Below are 24,946 nucleotides of genomic sequence, written 5' to 3' on the forward strand. Positions count from 1 at the left end.
CTTGGAGAGAGACCAAGAAAAAAGAATAGGCTACTTTACACCAAAGCATGAACTACTCCAACAGAAGTGCAAAAGAGTATATGACAATGCGAAGAGAAGACATGTCCCTTTCATCATATAAAGCTGACAACAGATCATATCAGAGGGACATTTCCTGTGCAAATGAACATGTGCATATTCTTCAAACAAAGAAATGCACAATGGCAATTGAAAATATGAAAAGGAGATCAGAATGTATCTAGATTGCTATTAGCTGCTTTGTAATATATAAATTGAATATCAGAATATGACTTGATGTTAGGGCTGGGCTGTATAAATCACAATATTTCCAAAATATTAATGAATTATGCTGGCATAAAAATTTAGAAACATTGTGAATATTCCAATTATTTTAAATGCACTTTATATGGCATTCATTTTCATAAAGGCCATGCCATTAGATTCGTTTAGCGATCTTTCCTTGCAACTTGCGAGCACGAAAGAGTTAGAAAATTAGGGGGGGGGGGATTTTATACATCAGGAATTGATTGTATCATGAAGGGTCAAGCCACAATGGAGCCATTTGGAGAGAAAGTACATCTTGATGGGATATATCAAGTACTTTGCAGCCTCTGTAAGGTGAAATTTAATTTCCACAGAAGCACATCAAGTCTTAACTATCACAAAAATGCAGAATGAGACATTTGCAAACACTTTTCATGTGAAGTTCAAAAGCGGCACTCGATGCTGGCATTGACACCCAAGGGAATCTTGAATGCAGCTTAACTGCCGACTGCTTAACATTGTGGAAAATGAGACTTTAAGAGATTTAATGCCCATTGAATACCAATTAATCTAATTTGTGTACGAGTAATTTTTCCAACAATTGTTCACAGACAGATTGTTTCACTTTTAATAGACTTATCACAATTCCAGCAGGTCAGAAGTTTACATACACTAAGTTAACTGTGCCTTTAAGCAACTTTTCAAGCCTTTAGGCTATTAGCTTCTGATAGGAGGTGTACCTGTGGATGTATTTTAATCCGATAGAAGAATTGTGGGCAAAACTGAAAAAGTGTGTGCGATCAAGAGACCTACAAATCTGACTCGGCTACACCAGTTCTGTCTGGAGGAATAGGCCAAAATTCCAGCAACATATTGTGAGAAGCTTGTGGAAGGCTACCCAAAAAGTTTGATCTAAGTTAAACAATTTAATGGCAATGCTACTATCAAAGTGTATGTAAACTTCTGACCCACTGGGAATTTGATGAAATAAAGAAATCATTCTCTCTACTATTATTCTGATATTTCACATTCTTAAAATAAAGTAGTGATCCTAACTGACCTAAGACAGGGAATGTTTTCTACAATTAAATGTCAGGAATTGTGAAAAAACTGAGTTTATATGTATTTGGCTAAGGTGCATGTACACTTCTGACTTCAATTGCGCACGCACTCGTGCGCGCACACACGCACACCCACACGCAAGCACACACACACCACTTTTTTGACGTGGACTTCTGCTGTTGTAGCCCATCTGTCTCAAGGTTCAACATGCATTCTGAGATGACCAGTCTGGCCATTCACCGACAAGGCGTTTCTGTTCCCAGAACTGCTGCTCACTGGATGTTTTCTGTTTTTTGGCACCATTCTGAGTACATTTTAGAGTACTGTTGTGTGTGAAAATCCCAGGAGACCAGCAGTTACAGAAATACTCAAACCTGTCAATCTGAAACAAACAATAATGCCACTGTCGAAATCACATTTCTCCCCCATTATGATAGTTTATGTGAACTATGGTTGTGTGAAAACCAATACAAATTAATTACCATTTCCATATCAGTTCAAACGCCCATTTCAATTAATCGATTCAAAATTCTGATTGAACTATTTTGTTTGCGCCATCACCAAAAATTTGTAATTTTTCATTTATTAAAATTTTGGGTAAAAATATGTCTATGTAAATATTGCTTTTTATTACCATGTATTGTCCTTGAGTTCATTAATCTTGGATTCTTACATAAAAAAAATTAGAATCTACTTGAAAGCAATGGCTGTTGAAATGATGGTTCCTCTGACTGAAACAACAATCATCAATTTAAGCCATTTCAGAGCAAATACATACAGTAAATATCAAATTATATATTCAATATTAAAGGCTGAAAAATATCAAGATATACCTCCCCATTTATTGCTTTTATTACCCTCCCCTAGTTGTTGGAGGTCCGTATATAAAGTTATTATGTTGTGCCATCGGCTGAATAAAATTAATAAATAGCACTGAACTACTTCCTTGGTGGTCTGGTCTCTCTATGTGGATGATTTATTGCACAGCTGACAGTGTCGTGTCTAAGTGCACTGACAGAGTAATTATGAGACATGTTTGTGGATGTTATGCCTTTCAAGGCCTGTTACCACTTTGGATTTACACGGACAGAGAGAAAGCAAAAAATGTGTGTTGGGGTGATGGAAGTAGAGTAAAAGGAGGAGGAGAGAGAGGGAGGTAAAAGAGAGTTTGGGATGAGAGACAGAGATGCACAAGTGGAGACAATGAAGAGTACAAAAGCATCTCTGGTCTCTGTTTCACTCTCAATAGGTTTGTTCTTTACATGGACACATGAGCAAATCTAGCTTTTTCCCATCCATTCAAAAGTACTGCTCAGTCATCATTTACACTCAGCAGTTCCCAGCCTCAAAACTATTTTAGAATATACATACACATACATATACACTCACCTAAAGGATTATTAGAAACACCTGTTCAATTTCTCATTAATGCAATTATCAACCAATCACATGGCAGTTGCTTCAATGCATTTAGGGGTGTGGTCCTGGTCAAGACAATCTCCTGAACTCCAAACTGAATGTCAGAAATAGAGCATCTTTGGGATGTGGTGGAACAGGAGCTTCGTGCCCTGGATGTGCATCCCACAAATCTCCATCAACTGCAAGATGCTATCCTATCAATATGGGCCAACATTTCTAAAGAATGCTTTCAGCACCTTGTTGAATCAATGCCATGTAGAATTAAGGCAGTTCTGAAGGCGAAAGGGGGTCAAACACAGTATTAGTATGGTGTTCCTAATAATCCTTTAGGTGAGTGTATATACACACACACACACACACACACACACACACACACACACACACGTGTGTATATACACACACACACACACACACACAGACACAGATATATTAGTGCTGTCAATCGATTAAAATTTGTAATCGAATTACATGGTGTCCCGATTAATTAATCGTGATTAATCGCATATACAAATATTTGCTGAGAAAGCCCCTCATATAACAATAATTCAATATATAATTATGAAGTATACATAGTTAACTTTAAATATAAAAAAATAAAATTATATATATATATATATATATATATATATATATATATATATATATATATATATATATATATAAAAACAAATGTTCAGATAATTAAAATGCATTACATTCTTGTAGCAGAAGAGTTCATCATTGATAAGACAAAAAGCAGCTTTAGAATACAATGTATGGTTTACTACCATATTATTGACGTTAGACATATAGCGTTAGACATGCTTGCGTTGAGTCTCGGGTGTGTTGCGTCATAAAAATAAAATGTTAAGGTCACTGTGTAGAGTTAAATATAGTTTAATTCTCAATCTTTAAACACATATTAAGATCCCTTAAAGATAGCATTTGCGCTCCATAATGTGTTCTGAATGCAAGAATTTTTTTTCTTCACTGTATAATCTGTGCGTTGCTCACACAGCTGAAATTTCAATTACTGCCCTCTGCAGTAAACAGGTGGTACTACAAGCTTGAATTTCTCAGTTAAGCATTGCGATTAAAGTGCGTACATTTTTTTAACACGTTAATTTGTCAAATTAAATTGCACGTTATTAACGCATTAAATCGACAGCCTTTATCTCGTTACAATGGCACCTGTCAAGGGGTGGGATATATTAGGTAGCAAGTGAACAGTTAGTTCTTGAATTTCATGTGTTGGAAGTAAGACAACTGTACAAGCGTAAGAATCTGAGCAACTTTGACAAGGGCCAAATTGTGATTGCTGAAAGACTGGGTCAGAGCATATCCAAAATGACAGGTCTTGTAGGGTGTTCCCAGTATGCAGTGCTTAGAACCTACCAAAAGTGGTCCAAGGAATGACAACAGGTAATCCGGCGACAGGGTCATGGTCGCCCAAGGCTCATTGATGTGCGTGGGGAGCTATCCCCTGTCTGGTCCGATCCCACAGAAGAGCTACTGTAGTACAAATGGCTGAAAAACAAAATGCTGGCCATGATAGAATGTGGGGCTGCATGGCCGCAGAAATGTCAGAGTGCTCATGCTGAATGTTTTACACTGACGTAAGTGCCTACAATGGGCAAGTGAGCATCAGAACTGGACCATGGACCAATCGAAGAAGATGGCCTGGTCTGATGAATCACATTTTCTTTTAGATCATGTGGACGGCCGGGTGTGCGTGCGTCGTTAGCCTGGGGAAGAGATGGCAGCAGGATGCACCATGGGATGAAGAAAGGCCGGCGGAGGCAATGTTCTGCTGGGAAACCTTTGGTCCTGGCATTCATGTTGATGTTGCTTTGACACATACCACCTACCTAAAGATTGTTGCAGACCACGCACACCACTTCGTGGCAATGGTATTCCCTGATGGCCTCTTTCAACAGGATAATGCACCCTGCCACAATGCAAAAATGGTTCAGGAATGGTTTGAGGAACATGACAAAGAGTTCAAGGTGTTGAATTGGCCTCCAAAGTCACAGCATCCTCCACCGTATTCTCCCCCGTTAACGTTCTCGGGAAGGCATGCTTGTAAACAGGTGCACAATGGTTAATCCTGTTCGTGTAGCGAACAGTGATTGCAAGTCATCAGAACGATTGACGTTCACTCTCAGAGGCCTAGCGAAACATTAAGTCCCGGGATCTCTGGAGCACCTTAATACAGCCCTGGGCACGTTATTCGTTTTTGGTGGTTTTAACATTGTGGCTGATAGGTGTATTGTAGCATCTTCAAAGCAGCCACTCTTTGATTACAGCTTTGAACACTTTAGGCTTTCTCTCAACTAACTTCATGAGGCGCAACCAGCAATGCTTTTTAAAATGCACTGATGGAGTTCCCATGTATGCTGGGCACTTGTTGGCTGCTTTTTCTTACCATCCAGTTTCTTCTTACAATTTACATTGGTCTACAAAACTAATTTCAAACATACCATCTATTGGAAAGGTTTATAATAATTTCCGAGGCTAGCCATGTGCACAGTGTTGCACACAGATGCTCTCACGTGAAGTAACCCTTCAATTTTTTCTGTATAACTGAATCTAAAACATTCCAGCCTTTTCTCAGGCAAAGCATCTATCAGCATACTAGCTGAAAAATATTCAGAGCTTTCCAAAAAAAGTTCATACGTATGTTATACATTAAAATAGCCAAAACATATATTTACATGTTACAAACAAATATGACAGACAGATTACAGTTTTAAGTAGCACAAAGGGATCTCAAAACCTAGCGATCTGCCTGTTTAGACTACATAAATTAGCACCACCTGCTCGAGAAGTGACAGTTTAGATATATAGGCAGCTCAATAGATTGAGACAATGCCCTAGATCAGGTAAACCTGAGATTCTACTAAAGAAAAATGGCACAATACATTTTGTCTTGTTTTCAGAGTAAGCTAACAAATAGAATCGAGGTTTAAGTTAAAAGCAAAGGGAAACAATGCTAGTGGGGTAAGAAAAATAAACTTGACACAAGGGAAATTGATGATAATACAGCAGTGTATGTCAAAAGAATGCTGAAGCTGATGCATGTTTCTCATTTCACATGCAATCACACAATATGATTTAAATTTAGCATCTCAAATAAACAAACACATAAGGCCAGCTCTTCATCAACCCAACGAAAGACAAATATTTGTCAGATTGTTGTAATATGAGAAAGATTAAACACTTACCAGAGTACAAGAGTTGGAGCGCGCTTAGAGGTAATCACACTGCTGATTGACACCTGTAAGGATGACGTGAAAAATCACACACGCTTTCTGTTTGAACGTGAAGAATTCTCCTGAAACAATCTTTCGTGTTTACTAAACAGCCCTGTCTGAAACACTTTAAGAGCGTCCGTTTTTAGCCTGTAAAGTCCATGTGACCAAATTCACACACCGCCCAGTTTTGTCAAACTTCTCGCGTTGATGTTTCCGCCGTGGAAGATGTTGCAGCATCATCCACGAGCTCCTCGCTCACATGCCACGTGTTGCTGTCAAAATAAAGCCTGCAGGGAGGGCACGCGAGGGTGGCACGCAGGGCGTGTCGAGTAGGTGGGATGAATCATAAATATGAATTTAACGCCAAAATAAATATTAAAAGTCTTAGTGCGCCACCTGCTGACAGTTTCACGTCTCAGTGAAAACATTTGCAACTAATCTGACTAATCTCGTTTTTACACCTGGCTCGTTTGGAGCGGTTTTTTTTTCGGAACCTTGTGCGTTTTCTTCCATGGTTCGGCACCAAAACAATCAGTCCGAGACGCCTGAACGAGGTGGTCTCGGACCGATTGCAAACGAGCGGTTCGCTTGTGGTGAAGCCAACAAGCGAACCGACCCAACGGACCAACGAACCAAACAACGTCCCTTTAAAAACCATGAACATATTTGATGGATCTGCAGAGATGACATATGTAGATCAGCACTTCTCTGAAATTCATCATCAAACCCTGGATATAGCCTTTTGGTAACTGTGCTAGATATAATTGCACGTTTAAAATATGAGTTTTATAATTCCTGAGGTAATTTTATTATGATCGTTTCTCTCATATATAGCGGCAAAACATGTGTAGGACGGCGTTAGCAACTTTTTGACAAATAAAAACAAATTTTACGCGGCTTTACTCTGCTGCGCGCAAGTGCGAGAGAGAGAGGGAGGGAGAGAGATATCTGTGAGAACAGGCAAGTTTCGATGGAGAAATAATGCAAAAGCAACTACAGACGGATCAAAATAATCGTGACGGAAACTTTACAACTCATATCCATCCGAGTGACGGATAATTCTTATTTGGAGCGCTCGAAATCTCTCTTAAATTTGTAATGGTTGACACATTTTTCAAGGAATATCATTTTAACCGGTATATCAATGGATGAGGTTATGAAAGTTCTTCTGAGAAAAGAAAAAAAAAAAAAGAAACTTTCTTCAGGAACAGTACAAATGGTTCCTTCGTAACTCCATATCTCTTTAAAACCTTCTATATTGTCCAACATTAAACCATACAATGTATATTATATTCCAGTGTTATTCTAGCTGACTAATTTTTTTTTATTTATTTTTTTTACCACTTAATTTAGGTTAAATCTGCAAATCCCTATTATTTATACTAGCATTTTAATTTAAGTATTGCGTTTAATTAATCTTTCAGACAAAAGATTAAGATTGTTTAAAATAAAAAAAAATTCAAACAAGCTAGGGCATAATATAAGCATTTATAGAATTGTACGAGATTTACAAATCAAATTTGATTATGAACAAGGGGACATTGTAATGGTTAGAATGAGGCTCATAGTAAAAGTAACAAGCAACAGATTTTTATTTCACCATTTATTTGATCATTATAAAAATCTGTGAGTACCTTACATACAGCAATACATTGTGTCATCAATAAAAATATATTAGCTTTTTTTCTTTTGCCATGATTTGATAACTATGCAATGACAATTCAATAATCTGTACAAAATAACAGCAATTTCAGTTGCCAGGAAGTTAGACAGAAGTCAAAGTAAGCTGATAATACAGTATGGCACCTTCAACAACAACATTTATGATAAACTTCCTCACAAAAAAAAAAATCCTCAGATTCCTGTGAAAATTGCCTATGATGTGATAAAGATGACTTCATGTTCAGAAACAGGTTATGAAGATGCTTTCTTTTACCTGAAGAATCACTTGCCAGGGCACATGATTGACATAAATGGTTTGATGCGTTAGGTCATTTTGCTGATTAGCATATTCAGTGTGCAATTCATGTGTTAATATGATCTTATTCTTACAGCCAATGAAATAAACATTGATTAACATTTAGTCCAAGACCTGGTTTTATCAAGTTTGGTTGGAACCCAGCCCAAGATTTCAAACCCAATTTAAAATCACTGCAGCTGACTTGTCCAAAACATGTTCAGAATAACTGTGAACAATATACGTTCAGATAAAACACTTGACGACAGTTGCATTAAGCGCTTGCACACTTGATAATGATAGCAGTTGTTTCTATAATATGAAGTGGCGGTCAACTAAGCTAGCTTAAAGTAAATGGCAATTGTGATCATGAAAATGAATGGTTTTGACCATGTTTCTATCCAGATATTAGCTCTGTATCCTCAGGGTTTGTAGTGTTCATGGACAATGCTGTTACAGATCTGAAACCAAAATAGAGATAAACTTTACAAAGATGTTTCATTCAGAATATATATTTCAGCTGTCAAGCGTGTCCTTCAGAAGAATATGTGGTTATTCAACAGTCCAACATCCAGTCTCTGGTGCTTTTCATATAAAAATCAAAGAATCTTCAAGGCACCATGCAGTGTGGACATACTGTGACAACCCTTCTGTGTCCAACATCTTTAAGTCTGCTAGAGGCTTCTTTACTATGGTAACATGGGTGCCATAGTAACAAGGTGAGGAGTGCACATGCATAACTTGGTGGATAAGAAGTGGAGAATATGAAGGAAATTCATATTGTTTGTATATATATGTGTGTGTGTGTGTGTGTGTGTGTGTAAGGGGGGCAGTGGTGTTGTACTGTATAGAGTTTGCAATGATAGTACAGACTGTAGTGGTTGAGCCTGGAGTGGCAGTGCTTGCCAAGGACAAAAATGTGATTGGAAGAATTTGTGGAAGCTGTTAAACTGGTGCCACATAGTTGCCAGGGAATGTTCCGAAAGCTTGAGTCCGTTCAGACATACCTAACAGGAAAAAATAAAAATCACTTATTTACATAAGAAAACATATAACTTAAGCTGCGGTCACACTAGACTAGACATGCTCTATTCACTTCTATTCAAACACATCCAAAGAGAGTGGAAATGCGTTCAATAAACAAGAGTGCAAACTTGCCACAAATTGTCCATTGTTGCCAAAGGTTTGCTGCCGGTTCAACACTACTGGTGAAGAGCTGCAAACTTATGGCAAACATTTGTGGTGAATCACAAGCACATTTTTATGTGAAAATAATGAGTGGGAAATCTGCTGCAAATTTGTGGCAAGTTTGTGACTAACTTGCCAGAACTTTCGATTTTTTTTTAAGGTAAGCTCACGTGACTAGGTAAGCCTATGAGCCTCTCGTATGAGGAGAAGACATGTGACCAACAGAAGATTGAAACAGTACACACTGACCTCAATACAAAGAATACAAATTTTAAAGTTGCATGTTTTTATTATGGCAGGCAAGTGAGTAGACTGTATATTTCAACATTCTGAATAAAATATATGTATGTATATGTATATGTTATTTTAGATTAATTAATTTTAAATCAGAAGCCCTCAAGCATGACATCACATCCTGTACATGTATGTATGTGACTGCAGCTTTATGCAAAGTAGCTACGGTATTGCTTTACTAATCCTTACAATTCAATTACAGTAAACATTCACTATATTCCCTCAGGACATCAATGGAGAAGGGTCTGTCTGCATTCTGCAAGACTACAAGACATGCACCCTGTAATAAAAAAATTAAAAAAAACTTTGAAACGTGTTGACACAAGCCTAGTTTCCATCCACCTTTCGCGCCATTTTGTTATCGACAAAGTGAAAATGCGAAAAGTGAAATTGCGACATTTGCCGCCTTCTGCCCGTTTCCATTCAAATGGTCTTTTATTGATAAAAAAGGGTGTGCGTGATGACGTCATGCCAAAAAAAAACACTTTGTCGCTTAAGTTTTGGTTTAGCGCTAAAGAAATCTGCCCTAAAGCCGTTTCATTCAGAAAATTTATCGCTAATTCGCCTCCTAATTATTCCTAAATTCTCCCTAATTTTTTTTCCTCCGAAGTTTTGGTAAAATGGGGAGATTAAATTGAGACAATTCATAAAAATTATCCAGTATTTGTAAATGTATCATTTTAAATTCACAAATAAAAGCAATCAGAAGAGGAATTGCAATCAAAAGGGAACAGTTGCCCTTCTGATAGGACTGTAATATTGGTCCTGATGTTGCACCTATCGCAGGTTGGCATCAGTTCTGGCCCGAACGTGGATTGTCATGGCCCTGTTCAAACTGACAACCTGCACCAAGTAGTGGCGGAAACTTTCTGTCTCAGTATAAGGACCATCGATCGATGTGTATATGCTGTTTGCACAACTATTAAAAAAAAAAAGAAAATGATGCGGTGTGATATCAGGGTTTACATATATGATACATTCCTGACATTAAATATTTTGAACAATCATCTAATCTAAAGCATCGCCATCACAACTGCATTATGTCCCGCATATTTCTCCAGCAACTTTAAATGACCAACTGAACTTGATCATTATCTAAAATTTATTTTAGCTTCAAAATGAAAATTTATATTTTCTGAAGAAGCAGTAAATGTGATCCGAGGTAAAGATGGTTAGATTTAAAGTATTTAAACGTTTTAAAATATTCAAAAGCTTGTTTTCTGAAAATGAACTCAATGGACAAATAGATCTGATAGTTTATAGTCTTGAAAATTCTGAGAACACCATTCAGCCGACTTCAATCATCTACAGAACAGGGTAAGGCTAATTTAAATTTGAGGGGAAAAAAAGGCATATATGTCTAAAAATATATATATTGTTTTTTGTTTGTAATTTATTTATTAATTTAATGCTTTTTTCGTGTGGCCATTAATTTTTTTAATTTAATGCTTTTTTCATGTGGCCATTAATTTTTTTAATTTAATGCTTTTTTCATTTGGTAATTTATTTAGTTTAATACAGAGAATTTTTACAGCATTATTTCAAAAGTAAACAACAATATTTTAATAGAATTGGGCTGTAAATGTTACCAAAAAAAAAATAAAATAAAAAAACACGCTGAAGCTTTTCACCTAGCATTGTGAATTTATTCTTAATTTAAAACATATTTGTGCACAGAAATGATATGTTTTATGTTTTGTGGGCCAATTCCATGACTGCCATCTATTTTTGTGTGGAAAAGCAACTTTAATAAATAAACAGATGGATACTGCAATTAAATTAAATCGCAAACAGTGGCCATTCATTTGTTCAATGTGCACGAGATATTTGTGTTGGCACTCCATGAAGAGTCACGTTTGCAGCATCAGATCTATATGCCATAAAAATCAATCCATAATCACTCACAATAAATTGTCTTTCAATACTGTCGTCATGATTAACACAGGCTAACAATTGGGGCAAACCCTGTCATGTGACTACATTTTTGTGTTAATGCCAATTTTATCAATAAAAAGTGTTTCCAAACCATTTTTTCATGACATTTGATATATCGACAGAGTGTATGCGCTTCAGTTAAACGGATTAAATGTGCGTTTCCATCTGCTTTATTTTGATGCGCTAAAACTTTTTTTGCAAATAATCCTTGGATGGAAACGTAGTTACAGATGTCACATTCATACACTGTGTTTGTTTTTAAACCCTACACCTACCCCTAAACTTAACCACAAAGATTAAAAAATGCAAAGTTTGTAAAATGATTCAATATACCGCAACATTAAAGGTCTATTAATTGCAATCAAACCACCGTATCACTAGGTGGCGACAATGAGGAAAAGCGTGATGAAAATGAAGAGGACAAGAAGCTGCATCACCGTTGCTGAGTTCAAAATGCATACTACCCATAATACTCTTACTACTTCTGCTATTTGTGTCTATGGCAGAAACAGGATGACCTAGGAAACCTAACTAAGCTTGTGTAACTAGCAGGCTAATTGGCTAATAGTGTGCAAATCTAATAGGCTAACTGGTTAGCTTGTGAGCTAATTGGAAAAAACAGAGCAGATAAATGTTTAATTTCATGATTTATATCTTTGATTTAATAATATGACATATGGCATAATTAAAAGTTATTCTTTGTTATATGTACATAGTTAAGACAACACGTATCATACTGCAATTGCAATAGTTTTTGAAAAATCTTTCAGCCAATAAAATCACTTTGATATTCAAGGCGGGCGTTCCTTGTAGTGGGCATCTTGTGTGACCAGACACAATTGCATTAATGCTGCACTTATGATAGTCCTGAAGATTATACAGTAATGTCAGAATTCCCCAGTAGTTAGCAGCAAGGTCTATAAAAAAAAAAGAACTAAACACTAAAGCCACAACAATGCCAGTGTGAAGAAATCTACTATCTGAGGGAAGAAATGACTAAATCTTGACAGAAACAATCAAGAGACAGGAAACAATCGGATATCTCACACCCTGTTAAATACTGTATTATAAAATATACTGTTTTCTTAAAAAGGACAATTACCTACAAACCAGCCATCATCACACTTCTCCATGACCTGAACAATGTCGCCCTCTTTCAACTCCAGCTCATCTCGATTCTGGGGTTTATAGTTGTAAATCGCTTTATACCTGAATGTGAGGGAAATTAAAAAGATAAACCCGTAGAACATTGTTGTATTAATGCTGAATTATGTTGAATATTCTTAATAATAATATAGATACATTTGCATTTTATTACAGTTCTATGACTACTTGAGAGGTACTCACTGTTGTTGTGGAATGACTGTAGAACCCATTTTCACAGGAGATCTTGACGTGGAAGGAATCTTAACTTGTGCATTCAGCTGTGGAGACTGTGTTCTGGTCCCAACCTAAAAAATAAATATTTTAAAAGTTTTTTTTGTTTTTTTTTTTCATCTAAACATGATGGAATCATGTATTATAGCTGAAGTGTATAATTCATTTAGTGTCACCAAAAAGAATTGGAAAAATAATAACACAGGTTTTTATACAGATTTCCTGAGCACTTCCCATATGCAAGTACTGTATTTTTACGTATTCACTTCTACAGTTTTATTAATGATGTTTTAGGATTATTGATTTACATATATATACACACACACACACACACACACACACACACACACACATACATATATATATATAGATTATTATAGATCTATATTTTTATAGATTGTTGATTTATATATTTGTGTACAGTGTATACATGTATAAGGCAATGGAGGTGCGAACTCGTCCTTTCTCTCTCTCCCCTCCCCTTTCAAAGCGATCTGTTGGAGACGGGGCCGGTGAGCTCGGCTGAAGAAAGAGGGGGCTGGAATAAGAGAACATTCCCCAGCGTAGTGATGGCAAACCAGGGCGCAGAGAGCTTCTTCGGGATTCTATCAGGAGATGTGAGGTATTTTAACTAGTTTCTATTATCTTTCGCCTATTAGTGGACCACGCAGACTTTCTGGAAAGACAAGAGATGTGCACTGCTATCTCTGCTCGATTGTTCTGACTTTTCAATCAGCTGTTGGATCTACACACAATGGTTTTGCAGTCCAACCAAGCGCATCACGTTAAGGAATGACTGAGCTAAAATTTGCTCCATTTGGAATTTCCCTCATGTTTCCCTCCACGGCTCACGCTGGGGAACGAGTTGGTCAAGGCAATACTTTTGTTCACGAGGGTGATTCATGCGATCTGGGTACTACATGTTGTTACTCCATTATATGCTGGGATCAGTTTAGTGTCTAGCCTGTTGTTCAGTACAACAATTTAGCTCAGTTTCCCCCATAATTTATGCTGGCGAATGAGCATTGAATATATTCAGCTTGAGTTTGGCCTCTGCCTCCATGACCAAGGGTCTCGGGGCATGCAAAATATAACTCAATGTATGATCTACACATGAGCCTGACTGGCTTGCTGTGTAACAAAGGATCTGCCCCCATTCAGCGAGCGAAATTGGACCATATAAACATATCTGTTTCTCTCCTGTTTTGCCCTTCGGTCAGTATCGGGATGAGTTCGGCATTGTACGCGCCTCGAACGTCCGACAACCAGAATATGGTTCCGTTTTCTTCTGCAACTTGCTGGGGAGCGAACATAATCATTAATTTTTTTTAAATGCTTCCCAAATTCAGCCTGTCTCCATCAGCAAGGTCTCGAGATATGCATAACAGAATCTGATGTTCATCGAACTCAAGTGTACACAAAATATGAATGTTGGGGCCATTGTTTTTGACTCTGGTCTCTCTCCTGGAATAAAAGCCTTGGGAGATTCCTGTCAGAACAGAAATGTTGTCTCAGGCTCGGGGCATCATTTGGCACCCCCAGCCAGACTTGTGGAAGTTATGGGGATGGCCCCTCAAAGGGGCGCTCTTTTGAATGGTGGGTTATCCCTCGCTGAGGTTGATACCATTCTGAATGCTAGAGCTCCATCAACTAGGATTATTCAAGCTTTATTCAAGTGCCGTATTTTTGCTTCTTGGTGTACAGCATGAGGTGAAAATCCAGTCTACAGCCCTGTTGGTACAGTGCTGGATTTTTTGCAAGAGCATTTTGGGGCAGGGTTTGCCCCGGCAACGCATACATTTTATGTTGCCATGCTCTGTAGACATTCTCCTGTCTCTCGATTTATGCGCGGGTGTGTTGGTTCACAGGCTTAGTCCTTTTTGTCCCATCTGCGTTCCCTGATGGGATATTTAGAGGTGTCCTCAGGTGGTCCGTTTGAGCCCTTGGCAACAGTCGGCAAGTTTCTCTTAAAATGGCCCTGCTAGTTGCATTGGCATCGTTTAAAAGGGTTGGTGATTTGCATGCCTTATCGATCAATCTTTTATGTATGGATTTTGTGCCCGGGTGTTTAAGAGTGGTGTTAAGACCTTGTTTGGGCTATGTGCCCAAGGTCATTTCTACATTATTTTGCTCACATAATATTAATTTTCTGGTTTTCTATCCTCCCATATTTGAGACGGAGGAGCATGAAAGATTGCATATGCTTTGCCCAGTTTGGGCGCTGTGGGTTCATGTTGACCGTAATAGCCAGAGGTTTAAGCCAGAGCAGTTTTTTGTGAGCTTTGGTTCGGTGTAATAGTAAAAACTGTCTCACTGGCTTACTGATGCAATTTCAAGTGCTTACTAAGCATGTGGTTCACCTTCGCCTTTGAGTATTCCAGCCCATTCTACGAGGAGCATGGCATCCTTATGGGCTTTGGCTAGAGGTGCGTCCTTGGAGGACATTTGTATAGTGGCAGGGTGGTCCTCTCCGCATACATTTGATAGATTATTTCATTTGGATGAGGGTTTGACTCCTGCTTCTCAGGTTCTCTCTGTTGGAACATGAGTAAACTCATAATTTGTTCTGTTTTATTAAGATGCTTTAGCTCCCTTGTGGAAGTTATGGGCTATATGCTTAGACAGTTGGCAGCTACTGTTCGCATAGCATGAATGTATATCATTCCCAATGTGATTATGCAGCTCAAGGTCCTACAAAAGGGAACATCTCAGTTACGTGAAACCAAAACCTGGTTCCCTGAGTGGGACCAAGACGCTGCGTAAACTGGCCATACTCTCTAGCAGCTACATAGGCTCATGCCTTCCTGTAGAAAATCTGACTCTATGGCGCCATTTATGGGCCCGTGGGGGCAGTAATGTAATGTTAGCATCACATGACCAGCTGAAAACTACTCGCTTAATCTCAGTTACTGCACTTTTATTGGACACTTTCATTCATGGGTTAAATTAATCCTGGTTTACTGTGCATGGTGAATTTCAAAAATGACATTGCAAGCTGAAAACTACTGAGTTTGAATGATACAGCATGCAAGCCACTAGGTGTCAGTTTAATCCATATTTCGACATACTTCTAAAACATGACATCTATCCAATGATTCCACCTTTAAAAGGTGCAGTAAGTAAGTTTCTGCTACTTAAAGTTTTACACATAATGCACAAACAGCTATGACCTCCAGCTCTCACTCTCACGTGGATCATGGATGAGCAGCGCAACATCAAACACCAAGCGCAAGCACAAAGCTATGTTCAGCCAGCCAAGAGCTCGCAAGTCACGACTGTCCGGTCATAGTCAGGTGTGCAACAATGCGCAAAAACTATTTTGGATTGGATAGAACAATGTTCATTACAGGGATGTGTGTAATACGAGACAAATATAAACACAGACTAAAAGTAACATAACAGAAGATAAACAAACACATTTGATTTGAAGCGACAGCACTCCAGGACGATGGGTGTCAGTAGAGTCCAAAACCGCAAGTACTTCTTGGACCGCTGGGACGAGTAAGAGCCAGCTGAATCCTTGCTAAAATCGTACTTAGTGCACCTTTAAAGTACCGGGTAGGGTTACAACAGCTGTGCGTAAGGTCTCACGTAAGTTGGGACTTAAAGTTCACACTAAGGGCTGAGTAATTACTAGTTAGTTGTAACTAAGTCAGTGCTTAATTTGGTTGCACCACCTGTTTTTAATGCAAGACTTAACTAGTAGGTCGTAATCTCCATAAAGTAATGCATACTCTCATGTGACGTTTACCTGAATTGATCCAATAATCAGCCTTCATATTTGTAAACAGAAGTGTTAAAAATCCGTGAATTTAAATTTGATCTTGTTACGGTTGATGTTCAAACCTTGTTTTCTCACGTAACTGTCAGCTGTAATAAATTATATCCCCATTAATATACGATAATAGAATAAAAGTAGATTTGATAAATAGTGTATTTGCATTGTGTAAATGACAATATATAGGAACTGTATCTAAAATAAATAAGGGGTGATAAATACTAATAAAACAGGCTGGAAAAACAGGCATGAATTCATTTTAATATCCTATATATATATATATATATATATTGAATGTGTTCAACTGGGCGACACATCCTGAAAACTGCACAGTTTGAAAAGTGTTTTAAATGTTAATGTAAACGAGTGTAAATGAAAACATCATATTGTATGTTGAAATGATTCATGACGATCACACAAAACATGAGCTCACTGATGTCATAAAATATCAGTCTGCTTTCTTATTCTATCAGTTACTCCTGGTTGGAGGCTTCCGTAAATATTTAGTTTATATGTAGGTTTACGTTCTACCTAACTTTAAAGGTGCAACGCTCAAATATTTGGTAGTGCGTAAATTGTGACTTTGTGCCCACTTACGTATAGCTGGTGCAACCCTACCTGGTTACTACAATATTACTAATATTACAATTAAACTATGGTTAATTTTCGTAAGGGTTACATTTGTGTGACAGCATTAAAATTAACATAAATGTAAATGTAATTTTCACTAACATTTTGTTTAAAAAAGAAAGCAAAGCTCCTATTTACATGAACCGTCCAATGGAAACTGACTCACAAAATTGAATCGGAGTGACCAACAATAAATATAAGGGAAACAACACATATTTAAAATAATATAAAAAAGGTGCACTCTGAAATTATGAATTCTGTTAATCATCTCAAAATTGCCAAAATAAGCTGATCATTTGTTTCAAGTAAACATGTAGCGTTCTTTCTATATACAAACCTGTGTGATGTACTGAGGGTCAACGTTGGTGTTCACTGGCAGTCCTGGGCCCTGGGGAGATGTCAGCACATGATTGGATGGTGATCTGGTGTCTGTATCCAGTGGGATGTGAGGATGCAGTAATCCACTCCAGTTGCTTGTGTGTGGGGTGGATGAAGTGGGGCCAGGCGGGTAAAAGAAGTGGTTGGGTGGCTGTTTGGGGAAGGTGGGCTGTGCAGGTGACAGAGGGGAGCGTGACTGGCCGGAGGAGTGTTTGTGAGGTGAAAACTGCAGTTCAGGAGAGCATAAGGAAGGTAAAGGTGGGGAGTGCAGGGGCCGGCCAGGGCTTAGGGGCTCTGAAGTAGCAGTGGGGGAGAGGAGCGAGGAGGGAAGCTCATCACTAGTTTTAGTGCGAGGCATTTTGTTGACCTGGACGTAGTTTATGGGGAAGATTCCACTGCGTGTGGTGCCCGCGATACGACCCTCCAACCAGTGATCATCAACACGACGGGTTATAGAGATCACCTCACCCTGAACAACAGACAAACAACAGAACAAGAAGAAAAATGATGTGAGTAAACAGCCAAAGGGGCAAATGAGGAGAGAGGTACATTTATATATAACAAATGAACAGTCTGGCATCAGTTCAGAAACAGCTGCTTCACATTATGTGAAAACTTAAGACTCAAAACAGTATTGCATAATACAGTGGCAAGAAAAAGTATGTGAACCCTTTGCAATTAGCTGGTTTCCTGCATTAATATGTCATAAAATGTGATCTCATCTTCATCAAAGTCCCAGGTATAGACAAACACAATGTGCTTAAGCTAAAAACACACAAACAATTAGAATCTTTCATGTCTTTATTGAACACATCCCACTAAGCATTCACAGTGCTGTAGAAAATGTAAGTGAACCTTTGGATTTAATAACTGATCGATCCTCCTTTGGCAGCAATAACCTCAACCAAGCATTTCCCGTAGCTGCAGATTAGACCTGCACAACTTTCAGAAGGATTTTATACACTCCTCCTTTCAGAACTTCTTCAGCTCAGCCATATTCTTAGGATGTCTGGTGTGAATGACTCTTTTGAGGTAATTCCACAGCATTTCTATTAGGTTAAGGTCTGCACTTTGACTGGGCCACTTCAAAAGGTGGATTTTCTTTTCTTTAAGCCATTCTGTAGTGGATTTACTTCTGTGTTAAGGTGTCTTTGTCCTGCAGCATCACACAGCTTCTACTGAGCTTCAGCTGGTGCACAGCCTCACTGACATTATCCTGTAGGACATCTTGATAAACTTGGGAATTCATTTTTCCCCTCAATGATGGTAACCAGTCCAGGCCCCAAAGCAGGCCCAAATCATGATACTCCTTCCACCGTACTTCACCGTTGGTATGATGTTTTCACGTTGATATGCAGTGCCCATTTTACGCCGTACATAGTGCTGCGTGTTCTTAACAAACAATTCAACCTTAGTCTCAAAAGTCCACAAAACATTTTACCAGTAGCGTTGTGGTGTACCAAGGTGGTCTTTGGCAACATTCAGGCACACAACAATATTTTTGTGAGAAAGCAGAGGCTTCCTTCGTGGTGTCCTGCCATGAACACCATGCCTGTTTAATGTTTTCCATAGAGTAGACTCAAAAACAGAGATGTTAACCAGTTCCAATAAGTCTTTAGCAGTAACTCTAGGGTTCTTTTTTACCTGATTGAGCATTCTGTGGTGTGCCCTACAAGTCATCTTCTGGGGAGAGTAGCCACAGTACCAAATCATCTCCATTCATAGACAATTTGTCTAACTGTGGAAAGATGAAAATCTAAGCTCTTTAAGATAACTTTGTATCCCTTTCCAGTTTTATGCAAAGCAACAATTCTTGATCGTAGGTCTTCAGTGATCTCTTTTTTGCAAGGCATGGAGATGCTTCTTGTGAATGGCAAATTCAAAATGTTTGAGTGCTTTTTATAAGACTTAGTAGCGTTAACCCACACCAATATTGTTTCATTTATTTAGTGTCAGGTTTGCTGACTCTAATTAGCTTTTGTTGATGTCATTAGCCAAGGGATTCACATCCTTTCCCCAACCTAAACTGTGACTGTTTGAATGATGTATTTAATATGTACAAGAACAATACAATAATTTGTGTGTTATTAGTATAAACAGATTGTGGTTGTTCATTATTATAACTTAGATGAAGATCAAACCAATTTTTAAGACAAATGTATACATACTGAAAAAGCAAGTAATTCCAAAATTACATACTTGCCACTCCAAATATAACTGGATGAGCCACAGTCAAGTCTAGTGTAAAGTAGCTGATATACACAAGTCAGACAGCACATCAGTTGAAATGCACAGTATATCATACGGCAAGTTGTGACATTGATTGGCAGCCATAAACAACCTTTAGTAGAAGTACAATGTGTGACATTTATGGCACCTTTCTAAAGGACAGTTCCACAGGCAGGTCGGCATTAAAGTTAAAGAGGGCTACTGCCTCCCCATACTCCAACACCTGGATGGTGGGTGACTTTATTGGAGTGGGCTTCTCGGTTGGAGGAATAATCTGTGGGAAAAAAAGCCAGGTAGCATGGTAAAATGACAAAATAGAAAGTTTATAATGTTTCAGAACACACCCGCATGCATACAGCCATACCTCCACATAGCTGGTGGGAAAGATTCCCACTCTCCCGTGATGCTCTCCTTCATACCAGTTGGTGTCCACTTGTCGGTGTATGTACACTACATCACCTTTCTGTATGGTCAGCTCCCTATTGATGACACAACAAAGATCATTATAAAGGTTGTGGTAAACACACTTGGGAAGGTTTATACATTTTTTAAAAGGGCTTACATTTTATTGAAATTAAATGATTTTTATCAGTATGTGTGTTCTCTGGGAATCCAACCCATGACCTTGGCATTGCTAGCATTGTGCTTTACCAGTTGAACTGCTTTAAATGTATGCTATTAAAAAAGAGCCACAGCAGTTTTTAATGAATAACACAAAATAATAATACATTTGCAGTGGGATTTCAAATAATGTTTTAAATAGATCATATTTCTCTATTTTCTTGATACTCTGATCTCAATGATTATGCAATAACATGTTCACAATTCTTATTATGAAGGTCATTCACATTCAATACAAATGTAGGACAAGAGAGGTCGCAATTTTAACATGAATTTGAGTAGTTGTCTAAAACCTGAGCCATCTGTATTCAGAGAGGACATACAGTATTTCTTGATACCATGTACGTTCATGGCTTAAACAGATCTCATCAGATCTGACTATAATGTCTGTTTGAGTGTGTCATTTGTTTCTACTCACTTTGAGGTCTGTGCTTGAAAATTAAATTTGGCTCGTGCTGCCTTCATCTGTGTAGACAAATATGAATTGTTCCTCAGAATCTGTGTCAAAACTATTATAGCTTTTAATACATTTTTTACAAAAGAATGGAAGAAATACCTTCTTCTCTTCTTTCTTTGGAGGGAAATCCATAGTCTCCGACATAGAGATTACGCGGTCTGTACAAGGATGCCATCAAATTAGATATCAGCTCATAAACAATGAAGAGTTACCTCATAAATCTTTAGAATAACCAAGATGTAAACCTCACATCAGTTTACATTCTACAATAATAATAATAATAAAATATGCATCATATTCTGGGACCCCAAGTGATTCCCACCTAGTTTAACACTTCAACATTTAATAAACTAAAATCAGAAGCATAATAGAGTTATTGGCCACTTTAGTTTTAATTTGTATGCATTTATGAGGAATTTTTCTTGGTGAATCCAGTAGAACGATCAGAGTGGAGATACAGTATGGAGGGCACAGAGAGGGGAATTTGTATTAAAATATTGCAGCAATGCAATGTTGAGATTGATTTGGCAAAGTGCACTTTTTAAATGTTATAAAATAAATCACATACTGTGTGCTTACAAACATTTCAAGTAGACAGATTTCTTTTGTTTGCAAGACCCAAATTAAAAAAAAAAAACACCCTCTGAACACCCGGTGAACAAAAGATTGGACCCGAAGACTCGGGAGGTGAACTAATCAATTCTGCTTCCTTTACAGAGCCTATGCGGCAGGCACGTGTCAAATGAACGAAACATGGAATTTTGCGCATTCGTGGCAACGACAAAATGGACAAATCACTATCTGAAACTACTCATTATTCTGAAGTTATTTAAAAAAGATTTGTTCAAAATTAACGATTCATTCATGAACGACTTTAGTCATTAAAGGTGCACGCAGTAATTGATCCTCATTAAAAAAGTTTAACTCCTAAAGAAATGAATTGTACTTTTGAAAAATGTGTAAATTCATGAACACTCACATGAGATGAAGAGTGCAGTCATATCAGTAACCTAAATGCTGTTTTATTCTACATGGAGAGGGACCCCTCATGGGGGCTCCCATTCAGAATCACACGACCAGCCGAATACTTCTCGCTTAATTTCAGTAAACGCCCTGTTATTGGACCCATAATTTATGGATTAAGCTAATTATGGCTGCCTGTCAAGACTGAATAGCCATAATGCCGTTGTTAACAATGGCTGCAGGGTTTATCTGAGGTAGGTTCAAGTAGTTTCTTTATCTGAAAACTCTGAAAACTGGTGTGTAGTGCTAAAGGAGGTATTGATGAGAAGCATGTGAAGGATCTCTGATCATTTTGTCTGCAGTCAATGATTCTTTGCGTGCACATAGGCTTTTAAACCTCTTTCTGTAGGCAGATACACTGCCTGGCCAAAAAAAAGTTACCGTTTGGATTTAAATAATTGTTATGATCGGGGGTTGCTTTAGTTGGTCAGGTCTAGGCTCAGCAATGTTATGCAGCAATAAAATGAAGTCAGATGACCACCTGAATGTACTGAATGACCAGGTTACCCTATGTGATGGAGAAGACTTTACAGAGTGGTTCGCCTCAATACAATCAATACCACCTTCAGTTTTGATTACGGTGCACATTCATCGTGGCATTGTTTCAACAACCTTATGCAACGTCACAATGTTTATTTCTGTCCAGAGTTGCATTTATTTTTGGCTGAGATCTTGAGATAATGATGGGAGAGTTGAACCACTCTGTACAGTCTTCTCCATCACATCCCAAAGACTTTCAATGGGGTTAAGAGTCCTGTCTGTGGTGGCCAATTCATGTGTGAAGATGATTCCTCATGCTCCCTGAACCACTCTTTCGCAATTTGAGCCTGATGAATCTTGGCATTGTCGTCCAGTAATATGCACGTGGTGTCAGGGAAGAAAAATCTATTGATGGGATAACCTGGTCATTCTTGGCCAGGCAGTGTACCTCACTGTCATATGATATGGAGTTATGTAATCCTCACGTTTGGGAGAGTTAATGAGGGGTTTTACAGAGGAGTTTTAGAGAATGTCTTTGATCAGCTAATGCATTATGTCAGTTGATGTAATCTGGAATTAAACTTTGGGCAAAGAACTGAATTTCTGGCCATTTGTTATTTTAGTCCTAGCACTATATTCCTTCACAGAAAAAGTGAATACTAACAAGGAAATGTCACAACATGTAAGGTTACATTAACAAATAAGGTCAAAGATTAAATTAAACTGGATTTAATTAAATTAAATTGGATTTAAGAACAACAATATTAGCAGTGGTTAAAGGTGCCTCCAGCACGGTATGCATTAATGTGTTTACAGTTTTCTGGACTAATCTCCAAGAAAAACAACTAGAAAAAGCTACAGTCATTTATAATTAAGACTTCCATACTGCTGCTGGCTACACCTTTCCTGCCCGGCCAAACACAGTGACTGACTTTTTATTTGTGTTCCTTGGTTACAAGAAATGTGTTTAATTTGTCTCTGTATTAATTGTGCCAAGTTGTGGGGCAACCAGAGGGGAGAAAGGTGTAGGAGAAGAGAGCAGAGCTGGGGCACCAAGGACAGTGGAGGAAATACATTAGGAAATACTAGAGGGGAGGAGATATAATAGGAAGATGACTGTATTTTACCATAAGCATGTGTGAAGCTCGCTGTTGTGCCCTGCTTTACAGCTGGGCAGGGGGTTATGGGAGAGCTGGAAAGAAGAAAAAAAAGTTATAATTCCATAATCACAAGCAGCTAAGTCTCTACAATGCCACAAAATGCAAGAACATAAACACAGTTAATACATTTCTAAAAAGCCAGTTCACATAAGAAAGAAACATTAAAAACATCTCAATTGTTTCTCCTGGACAGCAACACTTTTTTCTCACAAAGTTTTTTCTTCTAATTTTCCAGAAAAAAAATTAAAATAAAATTATAATAATATATATCCTTAATGCAAGATACATTTACTAAAGATATTAGGATTTTATTTTTATTTTTTTAGAAAATAGATCAAATAATGACATTTAGTGATGTTTATTCTTAAAACAAAAAAGGCAAGTTGGGCAAGAACAAGATTTAATAAAGTATGCAATTTTACAATTCTCATGTAAATTGATCTCATTTTAAGGATGTTTCGATATTTTTTTATTAGATCAAATGGGGATTTTTCTCTTAAGTGTCCTGTGTTTCCGATTTCTTTCTCTTGTTTCGGAGAACAGAATCCCTTAAAATCTCAATTGTGTCTCCTCTAGAGTTTTAGAAGACATTTCTAAATGTTTCAAACTCAAGACACCAAGCAAAAATTTTAAATCTCAACATGAACTCAAAAATGATTCATCAAATTTACCGCATATCAACAATTGTCTCAATTTGTCTCATTCTAATTTTTTCTCCTAAGGAATTCTTGGATAAACATCTGAGACAAAGTTGATCCATAAGTTAAACAATGCCAGAGATTTTAAAGAGCAACCTCTAAACCAAAAATTCCTCTGGGGTACAAGGGAGACGAAAGGAAGAGAGGAGGGATTCTATAAAATGCAACAGATAGACTTTCTCAGCCATAAATATATCAATTCAGTTTAAAATACTGTATAATATATATAGAAAATATATTGAATATGTGATAGAAATTTGAGGTTTTAACTAACGGTTCAGGTTAGGCAATGTTCTAATGTACAGTATGAATACAGTGTGTGACTTATTAAGAATTAAAGGGTTCTATAAGCATAAAAAGTATCATACAATTAGTCCATACAAAATAAATCTCCAGTAGCTCTCAAATTGACAGGGAATGAGAGAAACAATGGTGTTTGGTATCATTAAAATGTATGTCATCACAAATTCCATTTAAAGGAATAGTTCACCCAAAAATGAAAATTCTCTCATCATTTACTCACTCTCATGCCATCCCAGATGTGTAGGACTTTCTTTCTGCTAAAATATTTTTTTAGAAGAATGTCTCAGCTCTGTAGGTCCATACAATGCAAGTGAAGTGTGAGCACAAAAATTCAGCATAAAAGTAATCCATACGATTCCAGTGGATTAATCAATTTCTTCAGAAGCGACATGATAGGTGTGGGTGAGAAACAAATACATTTTCCAGTTCTTTTTTCCTATAAATTCTCCTCCCTGCCCAG

At 37.7% G+C, this 24,946-nt stretch overlaps 2 protein-coding genes across 7 annotated transcripts in view; both read right to left on the bottom strand.

Moving 5' to 3' along the window:
* LOC127621506 (PDZ and LIM domain protein 2-like) overlaps positions 1-6,252 on the bottom strand; it is a 125,222-nt gene extending 118,970 nt beyond the window's left edge. Inside the window, exon 1 of the mRNA XM_052095145.1 lies at positions 5,949-6,252. The gene's annotated coding sequence lies outside the window, so the exon portion shown is untranslated. The remainder of the gene's footprint in view (positions 1-5,948) is intronic.
* Positions 6,253-7,573: 1,321 nt separating this feature from the next.
* Positions 7,574-24,946, bottom strand: part of LOC127620789 (vinexin-like) — a 74,512-nt gene continuing 57,139 nt past the window's right edge. For 4 of the 6 annotated variants that reach the window (XM_052094027.1, XM_052094028.1, XM_052094029.1 and 1 more), the window contains exons 13-21: positions 23,453-23,517; positions 20,922-20,980; positions 20,784-20,830; positions 20,109-20,223; positions 19,893-20,018; positions 17,475-17,984; positions 12,700-12,803; positions 12,455-12,561; positions 7,574-8,942 (exon numbers count right to left, since the gene is read on the bottom strand). In XM_052094027.1, the coding sequence (XP_051949987.1) occupies positions 8,881-8,942; positions 12,455-12,561; positions 12,700-12,803; positions 17,475-17,984; positions 19,893-20,018; positions 20,109-20,223; positions 20,784-20,830; positions 20,922-20,980; positions 23,453-23,517 (1,195 nt within the window). In that variant the 3' untranslated portion in view covers positions 7,574-8,880. The remainder of the gene's footprint in view (positions 8,943-12,454; positions 12,562-12,699; positions 12,804-17,474; positions 17,985-19,892; positions 20,019-20,108; positions 20,224-20,783; positions 20,831-20,921; positions 20,981-23,452; positions 23,518-24,946) is intronic. The other 2 variants (XM_052094032.1, XM_052094031.1) reach the window with 2 other exon arrangements.

The sequence above is a fragment of the Xyrauchen texanus genome, chromosome 27 (genome assembly GCF_025860055.1).
Source record: "Xyrauchen texanus isolate HMW12.3.18 chromosome 27, RBS_HiC_50CHRs, whole genome shotgun sequence".
NCBI classification, from domain to species: Eukaryota; Metazoa; Chordata; class Actinopteri; order Cypriniformes; family Catostomidae; genus Xyrauchen; species Xyrauchen texanus.